This window comes from Canis lupus, chromosome 15 (assembly GCF_011100685.1).
Source record: "Canis lupus familiaris isolate Mischka breed German Shepherd chromosome 15, alternate assembly UU_Cfam_GSD_1.0, whole genome shotgun sequence".
NCBI lineage: Eukaryota > Metazoa > Chordata > Mammalia > Carnivora > Canidae > Canis > Canis lupus.
The window spans coordinates 3,281,161-3,303,085 of record NC_049236.1 but is presented as its reverse complement, the minus strand read 5'-3'; the positions used below and the strand labels follow the sequence as shown (position 1 = coordinate 3,303,085).

At 55.6% G+C, this 21,925-nt stretch overlaps 1 protein-coding gene across 1 annotated transcript; it reads right to left on the bottom strand.

Annotated features, from left to right (window-relative positions):
- Window positions 1–94: 94 nt before the first annotated feature.
- On the bottom strand, window positions 95–20,380 carry NT5C1A (5'-nucleotidase, cytosolic IA). Its single transcript, XM_038557806.1, has 6 exons — window positions 20,217–20,380; window positions 13,515–13,682; window positions 12,986–13,115; window positions 11,032–11,154; window positions 9,080–9,264; window positions 95–7,601 (listed from the first exon to the last, which is right to left on the bottom strand). Exons 1-6 carry the CDS (start codon window positions 20,340–20,342, stop codon window positions 7,236–7,238), a joined length of 1,098 nt encoding a protein of 365 aa, XP_038413734.1. The 5' UTR covers window positions 20,343–20,380; the 3' UTR covers window positions 95–7,235.
- Between the last annotated feature and the right edge of the window lie 1,545 nt (window positions 20,381–21,925).

The window sequence follows — 21,925 nt, the reverse complement described above, 5'->3', positions numbered from 1 at the left end:
CACCCTGGCACCCAAGGGTGGGAGTGATCTCAGGCCCGTTCACTGCATGCATCGCCATTTCCCGAGGCGTCTGTAAGTCAGTTAGGGAATACGATTGTGAGGAGGGAAAACCAGGCAATACAAGTTTATTTTTAAACATCTTCTATTTCTCTGAATGGCTTTCAAGAGGCAGAAGCCCAGAAATGGTGAAATTCAGTTACAGAACAAGCATGAGGGATGAGAGGCACCCAGGCGGACGAGCACACAGCACCCTTCGTCACATGATGGGGTAAATGCCATGAGCCAGACGCAGCTGGGCCGTGGGGAGGGCAGATCGCAGACCAAGGGGGGGGCAGAGCTGAGAAGGTAGGGGCTCTCTTACCCCTCCTCAGACGAGGCAACTCACGTAGATGAAGAAGCACATGCTCCAACCATTTAAGGAGGCACTTAGGAGATTTACCATAAAAAGCAACTCGAGGAGGTTAGGTTGTAAGGAAGACCAGGGCAGCCTATGTTTGCAAAAGATATAAATAGACCTATAAAGATATAAATAGGGCTTCTGACAGGTAAATACAAGCACACGACGGGTAAGGCTTCACTTTAAATCTTGTTCTGTACGAGACGGGACTGAGATGCTTTTAAGTAGAAACCAGAAGCTAAAGATACGTGTGCTAATCAAGAACTTTGTATGGACACAGTTTAAAATACCCAAGGACAAACCAGGTTATCTCTGAAGCCTCTCACAGACCCCAGGCCCCGTGAGCCTAAGGATCACATCCTTGCACACTCAGCTGGTGGGTTCTGAATGACTCAATTCACTGGGCCCGGGCCAGAGGGTGCAGACGGGAGACTCCAGCACTGGCTTTGGCCTGCAAGATGTGTTTTGTTTGGCCTGCACGATGCTCTCCGAATTCAAAATAGTTGCCAAATTTGAAAGTCCAGATTTTTAGCTTCCCTTGAAAAATGGGGTGGAATATCTGGCAAGGCCACCACACATTCCCACATGGCAGCCACCGAGTCAGACAACAGCATGTGTTGTGCTCCATTACCCTGAAGACCCGGCCTCATCTCTCTGCTCACTTACGGCTCCTGCCTGGTTCAGGGAGGCATCAGGGTCTGTGACCAGGGCCAGGCATCCAGTCTGCAGTGACCTCGTGACTTTCTGCTTGGTGGCAGCTCCAAGCCTTCAGGCCTTAGTCTTGAGCCCTTTACCCTCATATCCATGGCAGACCCATCTTAGCAGTGGACCCAGGAAGGCATATTCACCCAAGGCCAGGGGTGTGGGAGGCATAACCCTCGCCTGTAGAACTCCCACGTGTCTTACAGAGACCTCTAACTCTGCAAAGGCCAGTCACTGAAAAGTTGCCAGCCATCCTCCACTTGCACAGACTCAATTCCACAGGCATCGAGGAGATCGAGGTCAAGGGTGAGTCACTTCTGGGCCAGACTAGAACACCCAAGCAGAGGAAGGAATCCCAGCTGAGGCTGGGCTGGGCCAAGGAGGGCCGGAAAGAAGGCAGCTTTTCTCGCCATGACCGCGACATGGCCAGGGCAGCCGGGTGAGGTTGGCAGGTTTTGCGGGTGTTTAGAAAGCTCCACTCAAGTCACAGTGTGAACGACTCCATCTGGATCTGTGCAGCATAAAATCTGCCCAACTGCACATGTTGGCCCTGGGACTAACAGCGAGAGCAAAGAAACAAGTGGAGATGATGAGGCAGGTGCAACCAAATGGGGTATCCTAGCACAGATGTGCCACTTCCTTTCCAAGCTGCGGGAGGTAGGGCTGGGAGGCAGAGGGTTAGGAGCCAAGACCTTGTTGGCCAAAGTCAGACACTGAAAAGAAAGATAAGGAGCTTGGCTTCAGCGGCCCCCATGCTGCACATGTGCAAATGCCCTTGAGATGACGGGAATGGCCAGAAGCAGTCCCAGGAAACAGGGCTGGCCAGAATAAGTAGGGGGGCCCAGGATCCCCAGGTTAACAGATATAACCATCTGTACACACACACAGACACACACACACACACACACACACACACACACACACGTTGTCAGCAGAGATATCTGACCCATTACCCCCCCCCCATGTAAACATGCATACATGCAGCTATATCCCATTGTGCACACTCATATGAAGGTGTCCACACACACAATCACAGTGGTTGCGGGTGAGAGCAGTCAGCTTTTCTCACCGGAGGTTTTCGGGGCCCCTCTGGCGCTTTTAGGCTGAGCTACCTGCGGGGGCCCAGCACAGCACAGAGCTCCATGGGACAGAAAAGGAACCAAGTCCCCGGACTTGGGCCAGCGGCAGCGTCCTGGCCTCCAGCGCCACCTACCGATGCGAGCGATTTTCAGGCTTTAAAGGCCTTGCAACGGTGAAACCCAGAGAACACCAGTTCCCAGGCGCCTCTAGTTCGGGGAAGCTGCCATCCTCCCTCCTCTCTGTGTCCTGTCGGAGTAGAGTGAGATGCGCCCCCCCCATCTTGAATTTAGAGAATGAACAATCAGGGCCTGGCCTGCCCTCTGGAAAGCAGTACCCAACACCAATAGGGATGTCAAAACAGGGTTTCATCTTCCAACTCCAACTCGCTGGTAGGGGCTGCCCGGAAGGCTGGGTTGAGAAGAATTCTGAGGCCCAGTCTGGGCTCATGGGACAAGAGTATCCTGGTGGAAGTGCTGTCTATAGGTAGGACCATGTCTTCACTTTGCCTTTCTCGCAGTGGATCCTGGAACCTTGGTAAACTAGATCTGCAGGGTCCTAGATTTCTCCTAATCCACAATTTCACCATGAGGGTACATGTGCTGCTCACACCCGTCTAGGACCAGAAAATGGCCGTTCTGACTTTCACTGGAGTTTTCTCTCTTGCTCGCTCGGTAATTTCTGGGCCAGCTGAAGCCCTCGCTGGAGCTGTCTTCATGAAGAACTGGTTCTTCCTTCCACAGAGAGCATATGGATGACTTGTTGTTAGATCAGAATGCTGAAGTCAATACTGGGCACTCCATTTTACCCAAAACTAAGATTTAGCCAAAGCCCATCCATCTACCAGCACTTGTCACTTCCCAAGAGGCCCCATGAGGGCAATGAGGAGTCAAGAACAACAAAGCCACGCTGAGCAGGTGCCGAACAGCCAGCTGGGCTCAGGCCTAGCCAGGGGTCCTGCTCCCTGCCCCTCACCCATCCGCTTAGGAGGGCACACTCAACTCAACTTTAAGAGTCAACAGCATTTCAAATTACAACAGGCCGCGGGGCATGTGGAAATAGCTAAAACTTGAAATCTAAACTCCTCAGATGCCAAGGATCTGTCGTGTGTGACATCAAGGCACGTAGCTAGCGCCTGCAATTTTCTGCAGCCCTAAAGATGCCCACAGATGGCCGCAGAAGCCAGAGCAGGCCGCTCCCTTGGCAGTGAAACCAGACTCTGCCTCCAGTGCTTAGGTGGATATGAGCTGGTCTTTCCCCCCCGGTGGGTAGACCCGGGGATATTTGCCTCTGCCCAGGGTCAGATTAATATTTTCAGCTCCTTGGTCTCCGTTGAAACAACTCAACCTGCTGCTGGGTGCAAAAGCAGCCACAGACATATGCAAACCAACGGGCATAGCTGTGTTCCGACAAAAGTGTCTCTACAAAAACGGGTGGTGGACTAGATTTGGCCCATAAACTGCAAAACCCTGCATCAGCCCCATACAAGGGTCTTCAAATGGGGTTCCGGAGAACTTGGGTGGTGCCTCAGGAGCTCTGCAATGTTTGGCTCTCACTTCTTCTTAGCTATGTAAGACACTACAACAAAACCGCACCCGCTCACGTGTTTTATAGCATTTTGACGTGAAGGACGTCAACATGTCCACCGTTGAGCAAGCTCATTCGTCACAAAGGTTCTCTTGCCATCTCCTCTCTGCTGTCCAGGCTGTCCGGAGAATGGCTAAGAGCCTGGGTCCCAACGGGAACTTCAGTGCCAGCGCTGCCACTCGCTAGCTGCATGACTTTGGGCAAGTTGCTCTCTCTAAACGAGCAACCAGAGTGGGCGATGGCCAACGTGCTGGTGCAGCCTCCAGGATGCCCCTTTGGCTGAATTGTGGGAAGACGGAATTGTCACAGTGGAGGGGCCAGGGAGGTTGAGGCCACGAAGGGGCACTCAGGGGCTCAGGGCAGTGCTGTTTACCAGCTGTTACAGAGGTATTTCAATGTTTTAATCACCAGCTGGGTGCACTGGCGCACACCAGTTACACCAGTTGAATATCATTATGATGCTGGATCCATCTGGGATTTGAGCTTCTCACTGGTTTTGATTTCTCCTGGCATCTCTTGCTCCATCCCCACCATTCTGATGGGGACGAGGAGAGAGTGGTTCTGCAATGGTCTTAGCAGGCTCAGGGCAGAGTGGCAGGGCTTGTTTTTCCGCCAACTGGCAGTTTCCATTGGGTCGGGGACTTGGTCGGCAAGCATTTCCTGGGAAGTGCCCTGCAGGACTTGTCAGGGAGTTGTGCTTTGGGCTCCAGGGGCCCAGCATTTCGGGAGCTGCAGCTCCTCTGGCCCAGCCCTGCAGTCCAGTGCGGTCCGTGATGCTCACCTGGCCTTCCAATCTGCCCAGTGATCCAGAAGCAGTGCTCCTCACCCGGGGCTCCTCCTTGCCCCTGGATAGAATCAGAACGTGCGTCTGGCGCTGCCTCGCCTGCCCCCGGGATCCTGGCCATTTACTTCAGCCACTGAAAGCTTTTTTCCAGGCCTGAGATGCTCATTTACAGTCTCGATAATAGAGCCAGACCCTAGTGCCCCTCACGCCCAGGGCTGTCTACGTCTATTACTCGCGGCTCCAGTGAAAGGCACGGCTTTTACTGCACCTTATCTCTCTGCTTCCAGCATCATATTTTTCTGCCTCCTGAGAGACCCAGAAGAATCAGGGCTGTTTTATCACTAGGTCCTGGAGGCAGGACCTCCTGGTTTCAGAATCCCTGGGGTTTATCTTAATTAGGCACCATCTGGTGCCCAACGCACATGTCCATTCTGGCCATGCAGCCTCATACCATGAACCTCGGCTGTGCCAGCGTGCAGGCTGCTGGTGGCTGTGGCTGGCTCTGTGAGCCCTAGAGGCTCGTCCAATGGGGTGATTCTGAGACTGGGGAAGGACAGAGGGCCTTCTGGGGTTTAGCCAAGATCAAAGATGACTCTCTCACTTTCTTTGGTAGAGGCTGTTCTTGGGTCTCCCAGTATCTCTGGCCGGGTACCGAACAGAGGAAGGAACTCAAAACCAGGCCCCCTGCCCTGAGGCCTCCTCTGTTGGCCAGAAGGATCCCGGCTGTGGGTGGAAAGACCCGTACGAAGACATCTTCATCACGTGCCCCCCTCCCCCCCCATGATAAGGCAGTCAGTGGTGGGGTCTGCCCCAGACACTCAGTACGGGCTTGACCTTCCTCCCAGGCCCAGTGTCCCACACAGAGAGTGAAAACCCGGCCCAGCTCTCCTCTTCCAGCCTAAACTATTGCTCATTTTGAGAGCCACCTCTGTCTCCTCACTTTTTCCTCCACCCTGGATTATCTTTCTGCAACTACTATCTTGCCCCACACTGTCCAGACCATGTACTTAGTCAGACCCTGTGCTGAGTCCTCAAAATGACAAAAGTCAGACCCCAGGTGGCCCTTCACCCCCTTCTTCCGCCCTCACCAGCAGTCCAGCTCTCCTGCACACACCTCCAGGCTCCTGCTCCCTATGACAGTACCTTGGGCTTTCCTTACAAGGTGCTTGCTCACAGCGGGACTCCCCGGGGCCTGGGCAATCTGTGGCCCACACAGACGGCGGCTCCCCTTTCTGGGTCTTCCTGAGGGACCAGCCATCAGTGTTCCCACCCTCCTTTATAGAGAGAGCCTGGCTTGTTAGCAAAAGAGGAAGCTGATTCATCAAAGAGAGTTCTCCCCTAGAAGCAGTGACAACGGGGCTGCAGAAGCTCCTGCAAGGGGGAGGCTTCGCTGGTGCGCTGCAGGGGGAGGTGACCTCATCCTGGAGCCCCCTGCACAGCAACCCGGTGACAGGGAGCTCAGTACTTCCACTCACAGTCCCAGAGCTGGAGAATCTTGCCAGTGCACCTTTGCACTCCTTCCCGTCCAACTGTTCACTGCCTCCGACCAGACCTTCCCCCGTCACCCTGGGCAGGCCTTCCCTCGGGTGCAGGCAGGACAGGCCGGACAACCTCCCACTGCACCCACTGAGCTTCTTCCCCTGCATTTGGGCCCACCATAGTGAAGCCCAACACTCCCCTCTTCCCCACTGGCAAAGCTGCTCGGCTGAAGCCTGGAGTGAGGGGGTTGGCAGGCAGGAACTACTGAAATTGGGCTAAAAGCAAAAGCAAAGAAGCATGGAGGCCCCTGTGGTGAAAGCGCCTCCTGGGGAAGAGCCTGCAGTGTCCCCTGCTGGCGGAAGCAGAGTTTGCAGCAGGTTAAATTCACTTCTCTCTCCTTCCAGGAGCCCGGCCCCTGGCTGCTGCTGACCCGATGGGTGACTCCGGGTAGGGGACCACAGGAAGCAGATAGGTCATCTTGTCCAGTGCTTTCCAAACATGCAGAATTAGAGGTAGGGTTGCTGTGGACGATTTGCCAATTTGACACAGGCCTCTGAGCTGAGGAGCTGGGGGATCCCGAGCAATGGGCTGACATCCAGGCTCTGTGCTGCTGAGCAGGCCCAGGACCGGGCTGACTTTTTGAAATTCATTCTCGGGACAGCATACCTCTCTAACTGCACTGAGGTACCATATGGTCCAGCAGCAGCGCGGCACAGGGCAATCCTATTAAAACCAAGCTGCTTCGGTGGCGAGTTTGAAAACCACCCCCAAGATCCGGGAATTGAGGCCCCTGAAAGGGAGGGACTTACCCAAAGTCATGGGCTAATGTCAGGACAGGGCTTGGAGCCAGGCTTCTCTCTCGAAGCCATGTTCTTTGCACCACACGGAGCTAGTTTTCATCCCCAGCCCCTTGTGAGACACCACGGCTCCTCCGACACTGCCACCCTCCTTCGTCAACTGCTCCCTGCAACCCGGCTACTCTGCAGTCTTACTCTCCTAGGTGGGATCATGGCACAGTGTTGCCCACAAGGAGGGCTGGTGAGGATGCGGGCTCAGTCTGCCTAAGTCCCTGCAAGTACCTCACTCATGGGGATGAGGGCAGACGTGGAGAGGGACAGAGTGGTGAGGAGCTAGAAGGGTCCAGGGGATGACATGGTGAAGTACGACAGGGAGCTGGAGCAACGTGGGCCAGTGAAGCTGGTGGCTCAGCTACGGTGCAGATGCGGCCTGCTTCATAGCCACCGTCTGCTTGGGTGTCTGTGCCACACCATAAGGCACATGGGCGGCCACAGTGCCCATCTCCTGAGCCCCGGCCACATGGAACATCTGGTCATCAAAGAAGATGTGTGGGCGGATCTTCTCCAGGAGGGGGCCCTTGGGTGCTCCTGCCAGGAATAAAGCCTCATCCGTCTCCAGCCCCCAGCTGCGCAGCGTCTTGAGAGCTCGGGCCCCAGAACTGGCTGCGCTGCGCGCTGTCACCAAGTAGGTGCGGATTGGACACTCCAGCCGCAGGCCCTTGGAGTAAAACTTCTTCTGCAGCCTACCCAGTGCCTCCAGAAAGCCCTTCAAGGGGCCCTGTGAGAAGGCAAGAGAACACCATGAGTTCCTCTGTCTCCCAAACATTTACCCCCCTCTCCAGATGGGCTCCTTCCAAAAGCCCTAGTGTCTTGCTGTTTGGGGTGGGAAAGCTCTCGAGAGCCCTAAATCTCCCAGGTCTGTTACACCTGCTAGGGCCACTGTGTGTATCAATGGGACTGTAGGTACCTATGTCGGTCTGGGTGTCCCTACTGCGGTGAGTGGGGATGCCTGGGTCAGAGTAACCGTAGCAGGGCAGCGGTTACCACGTATGTCCATCCATGTGCCCACCAGGTACACAGGTGTCTGTTGTGAGGCTGTGTGATTGTGGCCTTCTGTGTTCTTCAGCAGGGAGGATATTAAAAATATTTGGTACCTGTGGAATGGGCAACCCTCCAATCACAATGGACGCCAGCTGCAAACAATTGGGACAGACAGACCAACATGCACCTGCCAGATATCGACCCTGCCCACTGGACATGGGTGGCTCGGGGTGTCATGTTCCAGTTCTCTAGGGTCAGGGGAAAGATCTACTCTCTACCATGCCTGGAACGACAAAGCTTAATGGGGATGCATGAATAAAGAAGCAAACTGCATCAGTAGCTGGAAATCAGGGCTTCTAATCTTAGAGACCCCTCATTAGTGGGGGGTGACCCGGAGCACGGAGTGGTCTCCTGGGCCTCTACTGACCACTTAGTGATCAAACTGTCCTGCCCTGCACTCCTAGGGATTTCAGAGGGACTCCACAGGAACCCTCTGATATCAGATGAATATATCCAGGAGCCACAGCTGGAGCCCGCTGAGCTCTTGGAGAAAGAGAATTGAGCACCCAGATTTTTGTGAGAAGCACAAATAGGAGCTCCCAGGAGGCCTGCAAATCCCAACACCTCCAATCCCAACTGGTTTTTTTCTCCAGGCCCAGGGCATATTCTACTCTCAGGGAGACCCCAAGCAGTGTGAGGGTCCCCGAGCCTCCCAGCCAAGGGATGGATGAAGGGGTGGCCCAAAGCAGGTGGGTTGCTCCAGACCCCACCCCCAGCTGGGGCTCCCTGCTCCCTAAGGAGCTGCCAGGCTTTTCCTTTCCTCCGGGGAGGGAAACGAGGGGGTTCTTGAGGACCTGGGAGATGACTCAAAGGGCTGGGGGAGTCTCAGAGAGGGGATGAGCAGTCCAGAGAGAAGGTGGCAGCTTTGGAGACAGGGTGAGGCCTTCGGAGAGGGGAGGGAAGCTTCAGGGAGGCCCGGGGAGCCTAGAGAGGGGGGGGCACTTCAAAGGTGGGAGATAGTAAGGGGATGCAGTTCAGTGAAGGAAAAGAAGCTCTTTGAGGGAGGCGGGGGGTCAGGTGAGAGCTGACCCCTGGTGAGGGGCTGGATTCTGGGCTGAGCTTGGGGTTTGGTTCTCGGCTTGAAGTTCCAGCCTAGGGCAAGTTCTGGGGACCCGCCTCGCCTCTCTCAGGGGTCCTGGGGAGTGTGTGGAGTACCTGAGCCAAAGGTTTATTCTCGTGGGCCTTCTCATGCTCAAAGAATCTGTCCAGCCCGTGGGCTTTGACGATGCGCTCCGACTCATCGGAGAAGAGCACAGCATCCCCGTCGAAGGCCACGCGCAGCTGGCTCTGGGACACAGCCACGTCCCTGCTGGGGCTGAAGATGGTGGCAGCGGCGATCCCTGGGCAGAGAGAGGCAAGTGTTGTCTGCCTTCATCCTGGCAATAGGGGTCCCCCCCCCCGACACCTGTCTCAGCTGCCTGGGGCCAATAGGAGGCTACCTCAAGCTGTCCTAGCCCTACGGGCCTCACCCAGGACTCAGCGAGAGGCTCATGAGGGCTCATATTCAGAATATTGAAAAACTGGTCAGTCAGATGGACGGTGGCTTTGCTCTGAGTAGGGCTCTGAGGGTCCTGGCCCATGTCAGGGTCCCCCTTTTGTTGTGGCTTTGCAGGAAGCTCTAGGAGAGCCCCCAGGAAACAGGGGTCCCTCAGAGGACTCAGGAAAGCAGCTGTTTATCAAACAGTATGGAGGAATTTCAATTCTTTGATATCTAGCAAGGTCATCCTGGTGTGGACCAGCTGAATGTCAGTCCTGACTGGGAGGAAGGGTCCCCCAGGCCACTGCTATCCTTCTAGGAGATCCTCATAGGCACGTGATGTGGACCTATGGGGGGCAGCTGGGAAGTAGCCCCAATCCTGGCTTGGCCTCAGTTACTCTCTACTGTTGATTCCGGCAAGTCCATCACCTTCTCTGAACCAAGGTAAGATTAAGTGTGTCTGGAGCTGAGATCCCAGGCTGAAGGCACCCCTGCTTTACTGCCACAATGACACCACGCATGCCCCACTCAGGGTTCCTTGGGGCAACCTTGAGGATGACCATCAAGGGCAGTACCAGTGCCATCTGACTATGTACCCAGACTCTGCAATCCTGGGCTTCTCCAGGAGTCAGGATGCCCCAGACTGGAGCTGCACTGGACAGCAGAGCCAGCCCGAGGAGGCTGGAGGCCTGGGGCTCTCTTCTCTAGTGGTCATCGCTCCAAACCTGCTTCTGCCCTGCTCTTGGGACTCTAGGCTCACAAGGGCTGGACTAGAGCGGAACTCTGGGAGGAGAGAGAGCAGTGCCAGGCAGTCTCAGCAGCCTGAAGCTGCTCTAAGTAGGGCCGGGCCCTGGGCAGCAGGCCAGGCACCTTCTCAGCGCCTGTAACACTGGGGCTGAGGTGAACCAGGACCACCCAGCTCTGGGCAAGACCTCCCTCCTGACCCTCCCTGCTCGCTGGCCTGAGCTCAGATTTCAGACATACAAAGGCACACATGCAGTGGGGCAGCCCTTCCTCCCCTGTGGGCCTCTTTTCTTCCATGAGCAAGACAGATACATACCCCGTCAGGAGCACCAACACTGTGGATACCTCCCCAAGCCGCCCCTTGAAAGAGACACTTGGAGGGAAATTCTCTTGGTCAGTACCTGCGGCTGGGTCTCCTAACCCGACCTCAGCACTGGGCCACCAGCTGCTGGAATGCTAGCCATTTCCCAGACCCCAATGCTCAGGATGAGCTAGACACCCACCTTCCTCCCCACCAGCCCAGACAGGCAGAGGCTGCTTATGGTCACACAGGCCTCAGAACCTGGAGGATTCTTAGAAGGGAGTAGCTTTCTGGGCTGTGAGGAGGGTTTCTACAGAAAGAGAAGGCTGTGCAATGCCAATGAGTAAAAAGCATCCTTCACACGGTAGGGTCGGAGGTGGGAGAGTGGACTAGAAGGCCAGTGGGTGGAGTAGGTGGGCCTTATTCTCAGAGCTCACAGGACAGGCCGTAGGAATTAAGGAAGGCACTCCCTCTCCGATGACCACAGTTGCCCTGAGCACCTGCTCAGAGATTTAGGACCAGGCCCCCCGCCTCGGGAACCCCTTCGTCGGACTCCCCAGATTCTCTTTCCCCAGGATGACTCACCTTCATCGATAGCTTCCCGCACTTTTTCTGCATCAGCTGACAAGTAGAGGTTGGTGTGATAGGCCTTGAGGTAGCAGATGGGGCTATTCCCACCTGTCATGCAGAACCGCTCGATGAACAGGTCTGGGGAGGAGGTAGAGAGCACCCAGGTGACACCGAGGCAACCCTCAGGGCCTCAGAGTGGTCCCTCCATGTCCAGCGGGAGCCCTCTGGGTTCTGAGTGGTGACGGGGCAGCAGAGGGATTCTCCGAGTGATTTTAGGCCCCCCTTCCCCTCTCTGAGCCCCTCCATCCTTCACCCACGAAATATGGATGATCAAGCAGGACTGACTGCCTGGAATAGCTCTTGTCAGGTAATCACGGTACTATAAAAGGGGGGTCTCCAGCCAAGATCTGACCCTCCGACCATACATAGCTGATTAGAGAGAGGCAGACACGTGACCCAAGCTGGGCCAATCAGATCGTCTCCAGGCCTCGGCTGATGGTCACCTGGAAGCCCTGCGTGCACAGGTTGGAAAAGCTTTGCTGGTTGCTCAGTGGCTGCTGCTCTGACCCCCCAGTTACTCCATCGCTCCCCCTGCCCCACCAGTGGGACAATCCACATGCAAGGGGTAATCCCTGGTGCACCAGGGGCCCTGGAGGGCCCTGCTCCAGTCCTGTGGGTGGTGTCTCTTGATTTCTCCCTACCTACATCCTAAAGGAGTTAAATATTTCGAATATCATCTCTGCTCCCAGCAATCTGAAATTAGGATGAAAAAATGCCACTGAACTCCGTTGGTTGCTTAAAACAAGGGTTTGTAACTTACAAATTTTGGCCACGTTCAGGAAAAGCAGAGAAACCTAGTCTGGGGAGAGACATGTGGATGGGGCGGATGGAAACAGACGTGCTGAGAGGAGCCGAAATAAGGGCTCACGTGGCCCAAGAGAAAAAGCCCAGGAGAGGTCCCCAGTACTTGGATTCAGGCTGTGGTGGGCCCAATTGTACTTCCTGCCCTGTGGTTCTAGGAGACACTTTTTTAACCTAAAATAAGAAATTGGGCAGCCCAGGTGGCTCAGTGGTTTAGCGCTGCCTTCAGCCCAGGGCATGATCCTGGGGACCCGGGATGGAGTCCCATGTGGGGCTTCCTGCGTGGAGCCTGCTTCTCCCTGTACCTCTCTCTCTCTCTCATATCTCTGTGTATTCTCATGAAAAAATAAATAAAATATTTTAAAAAATAAGAAATTACCATATTCTTTTTTTTTTTTAAACTTTTATTTATTTATGATAGGCACACAGTGAGAGAGAGAGAGGCAGAGACACAGGCAGAGGGAGAAGCAGGCTCCATGCACCGGGAGCCCGACGTGGGATTCGATCCCAGGTCTCCAGGACCGCGCCCTGGGCCAAAGGCAGGCGCCAAACCGCTGCGCCACCCAAGGATCCCGAAATTACCATATTCTTGTCAGCATAAGCTAGCTCTGGAGGGTCTATTGCTTTCAGTCAAGAGTTTGGACGAAGATACAAAGTCCCTTCATTCTGACAACTCCACCCGCTTCTCCTAGCAGCCTTGTGAGGCCTGTGAGCCTCACTGCAGATGGGGAAACTGAGGTACAAAGGCAACAAGTGCCCTGCCCAATACATAGGCAGTGGGGCCTGGGCAGCATACTGGAGCCAACTTGTACCGGCTTGTAAGAGTCAGATGCTAAACATTCAGGGATTTTTTTCCAAGCAAGATTGCTCAACTGTTGATAACTTGAAATCAGCCACGGCCAGGTATTTACACCCTAAGATGGCCATACTCCGATCAGGGTTGTTTTTTCTGGTTTTGTTTTGGTTTGGTTTTCTTAAAAAAACCCAGTTTACCAGCGTACCTCTGGGCTGCAGGCTCTAGTTGGCATTGCCTACCCCCCTGCAGACGTGTGGCCCCATCCCCAGGTGTCTCATAGGGGCGTCCCAGGGCCAGGCCCCTGATGCTCACCGTAGTGGTTGATACTGTTGATGAGACGGACACCCACTTGAGCGTGGTTGTTGGTGACGAGGACGATGTCGAAGATGTCCTCACTCTCGGGGTACAGCTCCCGCAGCCTTCTGTTCACAGCCTCCAGAGCCTGGATGGGAGAGAGGACCCCCACCTCTACTCAGGCCCCCAGGACCTGATGTCTGGAGTTGGTAACCAGCGTGGAGGAGGAGTGAGCTGGAGTCTAACGGGGGCAGAGAGGGATGGTCAGGGGTTGGCCAGGGGCAAGATGCGTGGACCTAACGTCAGCCGTCGTGCTGGTTGACTGCTGCACAGGGGCGCCTCACTGAAGGGTGAGTGGGGGCCCCATCCACCAGCTCCACTCACCGAGCTAGTTGCCTGGAGCGGGGCTGCACTGGCGCAGAGGACAGGGAGGCTTCTTCCCACAGTGGCTCTGTCCCCACGCCAAGCCCGTGCATCTGCCCCTTTCCTTACTCAGACCCCCAGGAATGCTCTTGCTCCCCCGACGAAGGCACCCTAGGGCACCCACCTTCACAAAGGGGAAGGCTGGCCCGGGGCTGAAGGGCTCGTTCTCGTGTTCCAGCTGGTAGCGCACATACTCTTCCACGCCCTGCTCCGTGTAGATGCGCTGCTCCTCATCCATGCGGAACAAGGCTCGGGAGGACACAGCAATGGTGACAGCATTCTGGGGCTTGGGCTGTGGAGGTGCCAGAGGAGGGCTGTTACTCACCCTCCCCGATGCAGGTCTCTGGTGCCAGCCTGTCTGGGTGCTGGGGACAGGGAGAGGACCCAGGCCCAGCCCCTGCCCTCAGATGGCTCAGCCTTGGGCAGAGGTGGCCCTGGATCAGAAGCCCCTCCAGGCAGGACCCCACCAGGAGCTCAGGGAGATGGTGGCTCCTTGCCAAGGAGCACGATCTGGTGGGAAGACGTGCCTTCAGGGAGTTTGCAATCTAGTTGGCCATCTGGACAGTGGAAAAATGAACACAGGGTGTGTAGCCAGAGTATGACTGATGCTCCAGATGGTCTCCAGATGGTTTCCATTATAAAATGAGAGCTACATGCCCCTTAGGAAGACATGGTGCCCAGAAACATGGCATTTATGTAAGGAAGTTTTATTTCCAGCCCAGATCTTTCTTCTAAGATCCAGACTCCTATATCTAACTGCCCCAGTTGACTAACAGACACTCAGACTCAACATGCTCGAGGCTGAGGTCCCACCACCCCCTGCACCTCCAAACCTGGTCCTCCACCCCCTTCCTCATCTCCATGGACTCAACCCTGAGGTTAGAGCCCAGAAGTCCACCTCAACTCCTTCCCCCTCCTCAACTTCCCTCCCTACACCAATCCATCCATCCATCCATCCATCCATCCATCCATCCACCCTTCCATCCATCCGTCACAAAAACCTGTCAACACTATAGAATCCATCCACCTCTTTGTGGTTTCTCTGTCAAGGTCCAGTCTGTCACCATCTCCCGCCCCAGGTCATCCATATTGTTGTCAGGGGATGTTTCTCAAGTTCAAATCTGATGACCCCCTTTCATTGGTACTCAATCCTCACAAACTCTGTTCCACGGGCCTGCATATGGGGTAAGAAGCCCTTCGAGACTGATGCCCTACCTCTCTGCGCAGTCACCTTCCTGTTACCCCACTTTGCTCAATCTGACCCTTCTCATGTGGGACCATACCTTCCTGTCTGTCCCTGAGCCTTTGCACTCCATGTGCCCTCTTCCCTTAGCTCTTCATCTAGCTCCTCATCCAGCTACCCCCACCTACAGATCTCAAACTACACGTCACCTACAGGAAGTCCTCCCTCGCTCCTAGTCATGGGCTTGCTACCTCTCCCATACATTTCCCGTTTTAGTTAAGTTTAGCACAGGCCTTGGGATCCCTGGGTGGCTCAGAGGTTTGGTGCCTGCCTTTGGCCCAGGGCGTGATCCTTGAGTCCCAGGATCAAATCCCACATCAGGCTCCCTGCATGGAGTCTGCTTCTCCCTCTGCCTGTGTCTCTGTCTCTCTCTCCCTCTCTGTATCTCTCATAAATGAATAAATAAATAAATAAAATCTTAAAAAAAAAAGTTTAGCACAGGCCTGATTGCTTATTTAACTATTTCCAGACAGAGTTCTGGGTAGGAAGCAGGAACCATGCTTAAGCTCGGAGGAAGCATGAACCGGGACTGTCTTGTTCATTTATTGTATCGACAGTTCTTAAAGCTGTGCCGAGCACACAGTAGGTGCTCAGTAAATTTGTAATGCCTCCGAACTCTAAGTAATCTAGTTCAAAGAAAAACAGTACTTGCCATGACAAAGCAAACATGAACTGGAAGCCTCAGGGCGGTCCCCTAATCTGTTTAGCTTGCTTGACATATAGTAGGTGCTCCTGGAACACTTCTTTGGTTGATGCAAAGTTTACGAACATTTACTGGTTCTCTGTGCCAGGTCCCTGGACTCTGCCTGGGAGTGGTCCTGGTTAAGTGACTTGGCACCTGCCCTCAGAGTCACAAGCTGATGGGGAAGAAGGGGCAGTGAAAACACACACAAAAGGGGCCGGAATCAGTACTTAGGACACAGGTGAAAGAAGAGTCTTGATGACAGGGGTTCACAGTAGGTTGTGGGGGGCATTTTCATGGAGCTGGGAAGGAGGAGTCAGGTGCAGGAAGGCCTAAGGAGGTGAGCATGCCCTGGTGCATTCACAAAGGTGAGCAGAGCACAGGGCAGAGGGAGTGGGTATATGCGAGCCCAGATGAGTGGGCAGGTGCTAGGAGGCCTTCCCCAGGGCCCAGGAGGGCCTCAGAACTCCTTCAGCACCTGCAGTGGAATAGGGAGAGGCCATATGCCACCACAGCAGCTGGACCCTTTATAATCCCTGGGGAGGATCAGAACGTGGGGCTTGCCTGTGGGTACACAGGCACCCAGGGTCCCAATACACCTCTGTGACTTGTGCATCCCTGGAACGGCGATTCCCACATTGCAGGTGAGGAAACAGAGGCTCAAGTTGGACCTCCGATGCTGGCCTGCTCCTGACAGCGCTGCTGGCCACATACTCCACCCCACTGCTTCTCTCTGGAATCAAGCCGGGACCCAATCAGTTGACAACACTGAGTGATTACCATGTGACAGGCACTGTGCCAGGGACATGGCAGGAAACAATATAGGCATGATCCTCGTCCCCATGGAGCTTGTGATCTATCTCTAAGACCGAGATTTGTGCCCTCTTTTAGAAGAGCATTATCCAGAACTTTCTGTGATAATAGACACGTTCAGTCACTTGAAATGTGACTAGTGAGTCTGAGGAACTGGAATTTTAATTGTATTTCATTTTAATCCATTTAGATTTAAGTAGCTATGAGTGGCTAGTGGCTAATGAAGCTTTAGACCTCAAAGTAGTAAATGGAAGACCAGAGAGTTCCCCAAGCAGATGTGGTAAGCCTCAGTTTACATATGACTTTTACTCCGATCAAGAGGGTGTATTTGGCCAGCAGAGTCAGAGAAGGGCAGTGGAAGGACAGGTGCCTCTGCTCTGGGCTCAACCCAAGTACTCTCCCAGTTGCCAACCACCCCAGTTTGTGGGATCACAGGCTGGGTACCTCCCAACCCCTCAGCAACTGTGAGCTTTCAAGGAAAGAAGGGAAAATAAAAGAAAAGGGGCGACAGAGGGCTGGCCAGGGATGGTAAGGGTGGGGTCGGGGGAGTGGGGAGACCCTTCTCATAAACACAGGAAGCCTGCTGGCCTTCCACCCGCTGGGCTTACTGCCCCAGGGACAGGCCCATCACCCCTCAAGGACAGAAAGCCAGCTGCCCTCCCAGCCCCTTCAGGCAGGTGCCCAAGCCAGCTGCTCCAGCCCAGGCAGCCAGCCAAGGTCTCACTCCTCACTTGCTGAACCACAGTCCCTGCCAGGCTGCTGTGTTCTGGTTCCCCTCTGGCTGACCTACCTAGACCCCATCCCATCCCACTGCTGGCCATCCCAAGAAAAATATCCCAGTTGCCTTGGCCCCAGGAGTCTCCATTTCCCTCTTTTACAAATGGGGACGTAAGCTCAGAGAGGGACAGAGTATTGGCTCTACATCACACAGCAAAGTCAAGGCCGATCCAGTTAGGTTAAGATCCCAAATCTCTGGCCTCTGTCCACACAGCAGCACCCCACCCCGCTTAGGCCCCTCCTTGATAGCTCCCAGATGACTCCAACCCCTTCTTCCATTTCAGACACTTCTTGGGACCCTGGCCCCATGCACCCCTCCCCCTCCAGAGTTGGGAGAAATGGTGAGGGAACACCATGCCTTCAGTCTGAGGTCTCTAAGGGCAGGGCTCTCTCCTCAGAGTGGAGGCCCCCAGGGCAGGACCCTTCTTTCAGCTCTGCCTGCTGTGACCCTGGACAAGTAGGGTCCAGAAGGCATGAACTGCTGTGACAGATACAGAAAGAGCGGCCTTTCCAGGCTCCAGGGAAGAGCTGAAGGGACAGGTAAAGGGCTGGCCAGAGATGGGGGAAAGCCAAGCCCTTGGAGATGCCCCTGGACCCCTTGGAGATGCCCCTAGACCTACACGCAGAGGGAGACCACCCCCTCATTGGGTTGTCAGGCATTCACCGAGAAACACCTTCTCCAGAACACAGAAAGAATCTGGATTCCAGAGTGGGAATTGGGTCGGGGGACCCTTCTCCTAGAGCAGGGACTCAGCCTGGGAACAGTGGGCTCCAGGGAGCTAGGGTCCTGGCAATTCTCCGCCTTTCCCCAGGGCTGGGGGTCCGGTGGGGGGGGGCGGTAATGGAGGAGAGCCAGCTCTCATGTAGGCCAACATGATTCTCCTCCTGTCAGGTCCAAGAGAGGAAGGCAGCCAAAAGCTGTTATTTCTAAAAAGTCTTATGGGAGAAGAGCTGCTGGAGGAGAGAGGGACAAGATAGGTCTGAACGGAGGAGATGTCTGACCCCTTGAGGTGAGAGGCTCCTACAGGCCTTCAGGGCTGAAATATTCCACTCAGGCTCCTGGGAATGAGAATAAGCTCTAATGGGGCCCAAGAGGTCTAAGGCCCCAAAATAGCCTATGGGAGGAGGGGTTACCGCAGGAAGGGGTGGGGGCTGGGAGGACCATGAGGCCTCAGGGGTCATGGCTGACAACTAGGCCTGAGCTCCCTGGTTCCACCCTACTTGGGATGGAGATGCATTGGTGAGCTCCACTCACCACCCCAGCCCCAGGGTCCATCTCCTGGGCCACGGCCAGGACACTAGTCAAACTTCCTCCTCAGGCAGAGACCAGCCTCCTCATTGGTCTGCCTGCTGCCAGACTCACTCTCCCATCCCTCCCTTACGGGGCCCCAGAGCGATCTTGCTCGAATGAAATGGGACTAATGGTTTTCTTCCTTTTTAAAAAGCAGGTTGACTTTTTCTTTCAATGGACTCCTGGGAGAACCCCAATATGTAAATTAGATATTGCTATAGTTTCTTAGCATAAATGTATGTTACTAGTTCATTCATACATTCATACAAAAAATTTTATTTACTTATTTGTTATTTACTTATGTTTATTTTGTCAACCAATGGAAACAGCACGGTTGTATAAGTAATAAATTTGAAACTTGGGGGTTAGGCTGCCCGTGCAGACTTAAACTTCATTGTCTAGTCAATCTGTTCCGGTGTTGGTTGGTGTGTGCACACAGTATTGAGAAAGTCCTGAGTCACACCAATAAGTGGTTGCAAGTGGTAAAAAAATTTTTGCTTTGTTTTAAACTACGGGCCTCAAGGTACTCAGCAACAATAATTGCCAGCAATCTCAAGATAAACTTCTAGTAAACAGTTTATAGGAAAAGCTTTAATCTGAAGTTTACTAAAAACAACAAAAACACCTAATCAACCTGCAGTATAAATTAGTATACTGGTGTAATCAATCGAAGGTGCTAAGATGTCCATCTAATGCATTAGAGTGAATTGAGTTTTATTACACGTTTTTAATTGTTTAGGGGGTAGTTTAAAGAAAAAGGAAAATAAATTGGATCCATAAGTGTTCAGACCTCCAGAAACATGGGGCCCTAGTGGAAACTCGTTTTAAAACCCCTAACCTCATTGAACACCTAGGCTCCTTAGTATGGCATTCAAGGCCTTGTGTGGGATCTCTGGCATCCCTCCCATGTGTCTTCCAAAGATCCTGCATTCTCCTACTCAGGTTCAAAGTCAGCCCCAAGGCTTTAGGGGCTTGTTTCCCTGTCTGCCTGGGAAATGCTGCATACCCAGGCTTCACGGTGAGCTCAAAGGCTAGGAGCTCAAAGGCTAGGTCTGCAGAGCCTTCCTCAGTGGCAGTCACTCACTCTTGTTTGCTCCCTCCGCTGCATGTAGGGTGTTTGCTTTGAGCGCTCACCATGTCCCGGTCTCCCCCAGCCCCCGTGAGCTCCTGAGGCAGGGACTCAACCAAATTCATCTCCCAGTTCCCACTGCTGAGCAGAGCCTAGAGATGCTGCAGGGAATGACTGTGGAGTGACTGTTGCCCCCTTCCTGGGGAAGGGCCCTTGGAGGGAAGCAGCAGGATGCTTTAAGGTCAGGCGGGAACCGTCTAGAGGATGCCTCTGGGCCAACCTCCTGCTCAGTCCCCTTCCCAAGCTCGGAGAGCTCGGAATGCGCAAGGCCCAGGGACAGCCGGGACATCAGGGATCTGACCGATGGCAAGAGGAGCTCTCGCCTCTGTGTGGGTCTCCCAGGGCTGAGACGGCCGGGGGGCCCGGGGGCGCTGATGCGCCCTGCGATGGGCGCGGAGGCCCGGGCTGTGGCGCAGAGCCCAGCGCCGCTCCTTCCCTGAGGACGCAGGCGGCGCAGCAGCCGGAGCCGGAGCGCAGGGCCTTGAGCCAGAAGCCCGAACGCAGGCGCCGGGTCCGGAGCCCGAAGCCCAGTGGGGGCACCTGAGCGCCCCGCGAGGGGCCGGGTTTCCAGAGTCGGTTACCCGAGCCCGGGCCGCGCACCCGCTCCGCCGCCAAGTGCAGTGGGCGCGCCCCGGCCGCCCGCTCGCGCAGGAGCCGGGCCGAGGACGGCGTGGGGGAGGGGGCCCTGGCGGGGAACCCGAGCCCCGGGGACAAGAAGACACCGGCGCGCAGCTCCCAAAATAAACGCGAGCCGGCGCCAAAGGCCCGGCACATTCTGGGGCGGAGGAGCCGCGTCCCCCCCGGGCGCTGCCTCGGGCCCCTCCGGGGACTGCCGCCCCTCCCGCGGAGCCCCCTCCCCTGCCCTCCTCCGTCCCCAGGCCCTGCTGTTACCGATTTGGGTTTCTTCTTGGGCGCGAGGTTGTCGTAGAAAGTCTTGCTCTCCTCCCAGCCCGGGGCCGCCGCGGTCTCTGCCCCCGGGCCGGGCTCGCGGGGCGCCCGGGGCTCCCCGGGTTCCATGCTCCGGAGGCCACCGGGCGGGCGGGAGCGGCGGCGGGGACGCGGCGCTGGCGGGGCTGCGCTGCTGCAGGAGGCGCGTCCCGGGCGTGGGAAGGGGGCGGGCCGCGGCGGGGAGGGTGCGCGCGCGGGCCGCGGGGGGGCGGGGGCCGGGGCTCGCCAAACTCGCCCTCCCCGCTGCGGGCGTGCTGCTGCCGCTGGATGTCCCTGCGGGGCAGCTGACTCCCCAAGTGAATGCGGGGCGGGGGGCGGGCACTAGGGAGGCTTTGGCGTGTCGGGCTCCCAGGAGGAGGGGCCCCGGAGCAGGCTTGTGGGCTGCGGCGGATTCGGGATTTCGGGGATCAGGGGCACCGACAGAGGAGAGGCCTGACAACTTTTCTTCCCAGGATGGTGATCCTCCAAGGGGAAAATGGAAACCTTAGCCTCCCCCCACCCGCCCAAAGCTAAGTCCCTGGGAATCCGATGGCCGACCCTAGTCCATCCTGCGGAGGGAGAGGGTGGCGGGTGGACAGCTCCGTCCTCGAGCAGGACCCGGCGCCCAGCCCGCCGCACCACAGCGGGCCCAGCTGGCAGCTACTCCCCACCAAGGCGGAAGGACGTTTGAAGTCAGTGGCGACACCGGGGCCCCTCGGCCTGGCGGGGGACCCTTACCGGGGAGACACCCGGGGACTCTGAACCCACGTTCTTGCTGGCCCCTTGACGGCCAGTAGGGGGCTCGCGCTCACAGGTTCCACCTGCAGAGCTCGGGCGGTTCTGAAGCTGAAGCGGCTTAGAGAGGGAGGGTAGGAAAGGGGCTTGGGAAGCAAAGCCTGTTGGACCACCATCCCTGTGCCCTCCTGGTGCGGAGCCCGGGGTGCAGCCACTAATGCCACCGAGGCATAGATCAGGAAGCAGAAGGGGCATCTCTGCGGGAGCCTCGAGGTCGGCACAGGTGTACGGGAGCAGCAGAACATACTGGAGGGCATGTGGCTGGAAGGGGGTACAGAATGGAGGCATAGGCCCAGCCTCCACCATGTCCTGGGGTGGGGGAAACCAACCAAACCTCGTGTGGGAGGAAGGGGGAAACAATAAAAACTTTTAGGATTGGGGTAAGTGTGTTTAGACTTGTCCTTCTCCAGATTCGATAGATTGTTTCCATGGATGGCCCCCAACTCTCTCTAGTGTGCCTGCCCCTTGGCGATGTGAGTTGGTCACACAGACCTGGATGAGCCTTCGCAGGCTGCAGCGATGGGCACCATATGGCTAAGATTGGGGAGACACTCTGTGAGCAGAATGAGCTGATCAGCAGAAAAAGATGGGAAAAGATGTGCAGAGGGCAGCAGAGACGCCCTGCAAGAGAGACCGTGCTGCCTTGACAGGGGGCCGCCTCCGGTTCAGACAGCTTCCCAAGCCCCAGGTGAGGCTGTCGGTGTCTAAAGCCCCATGAGATTCTCCATGTCACTTTAACAACTGCTCCCCCAAAAGCTGGTGGCTGTTGGTTTTGTCTGACTGGCAACCTGTCCCACCCTCTTCTTCTACAGTTGACTCTTGTGAAGCATGGGTTTGAAGCTCATGAGCCCACTTAAATGCAGATTTTTTCAATAGAT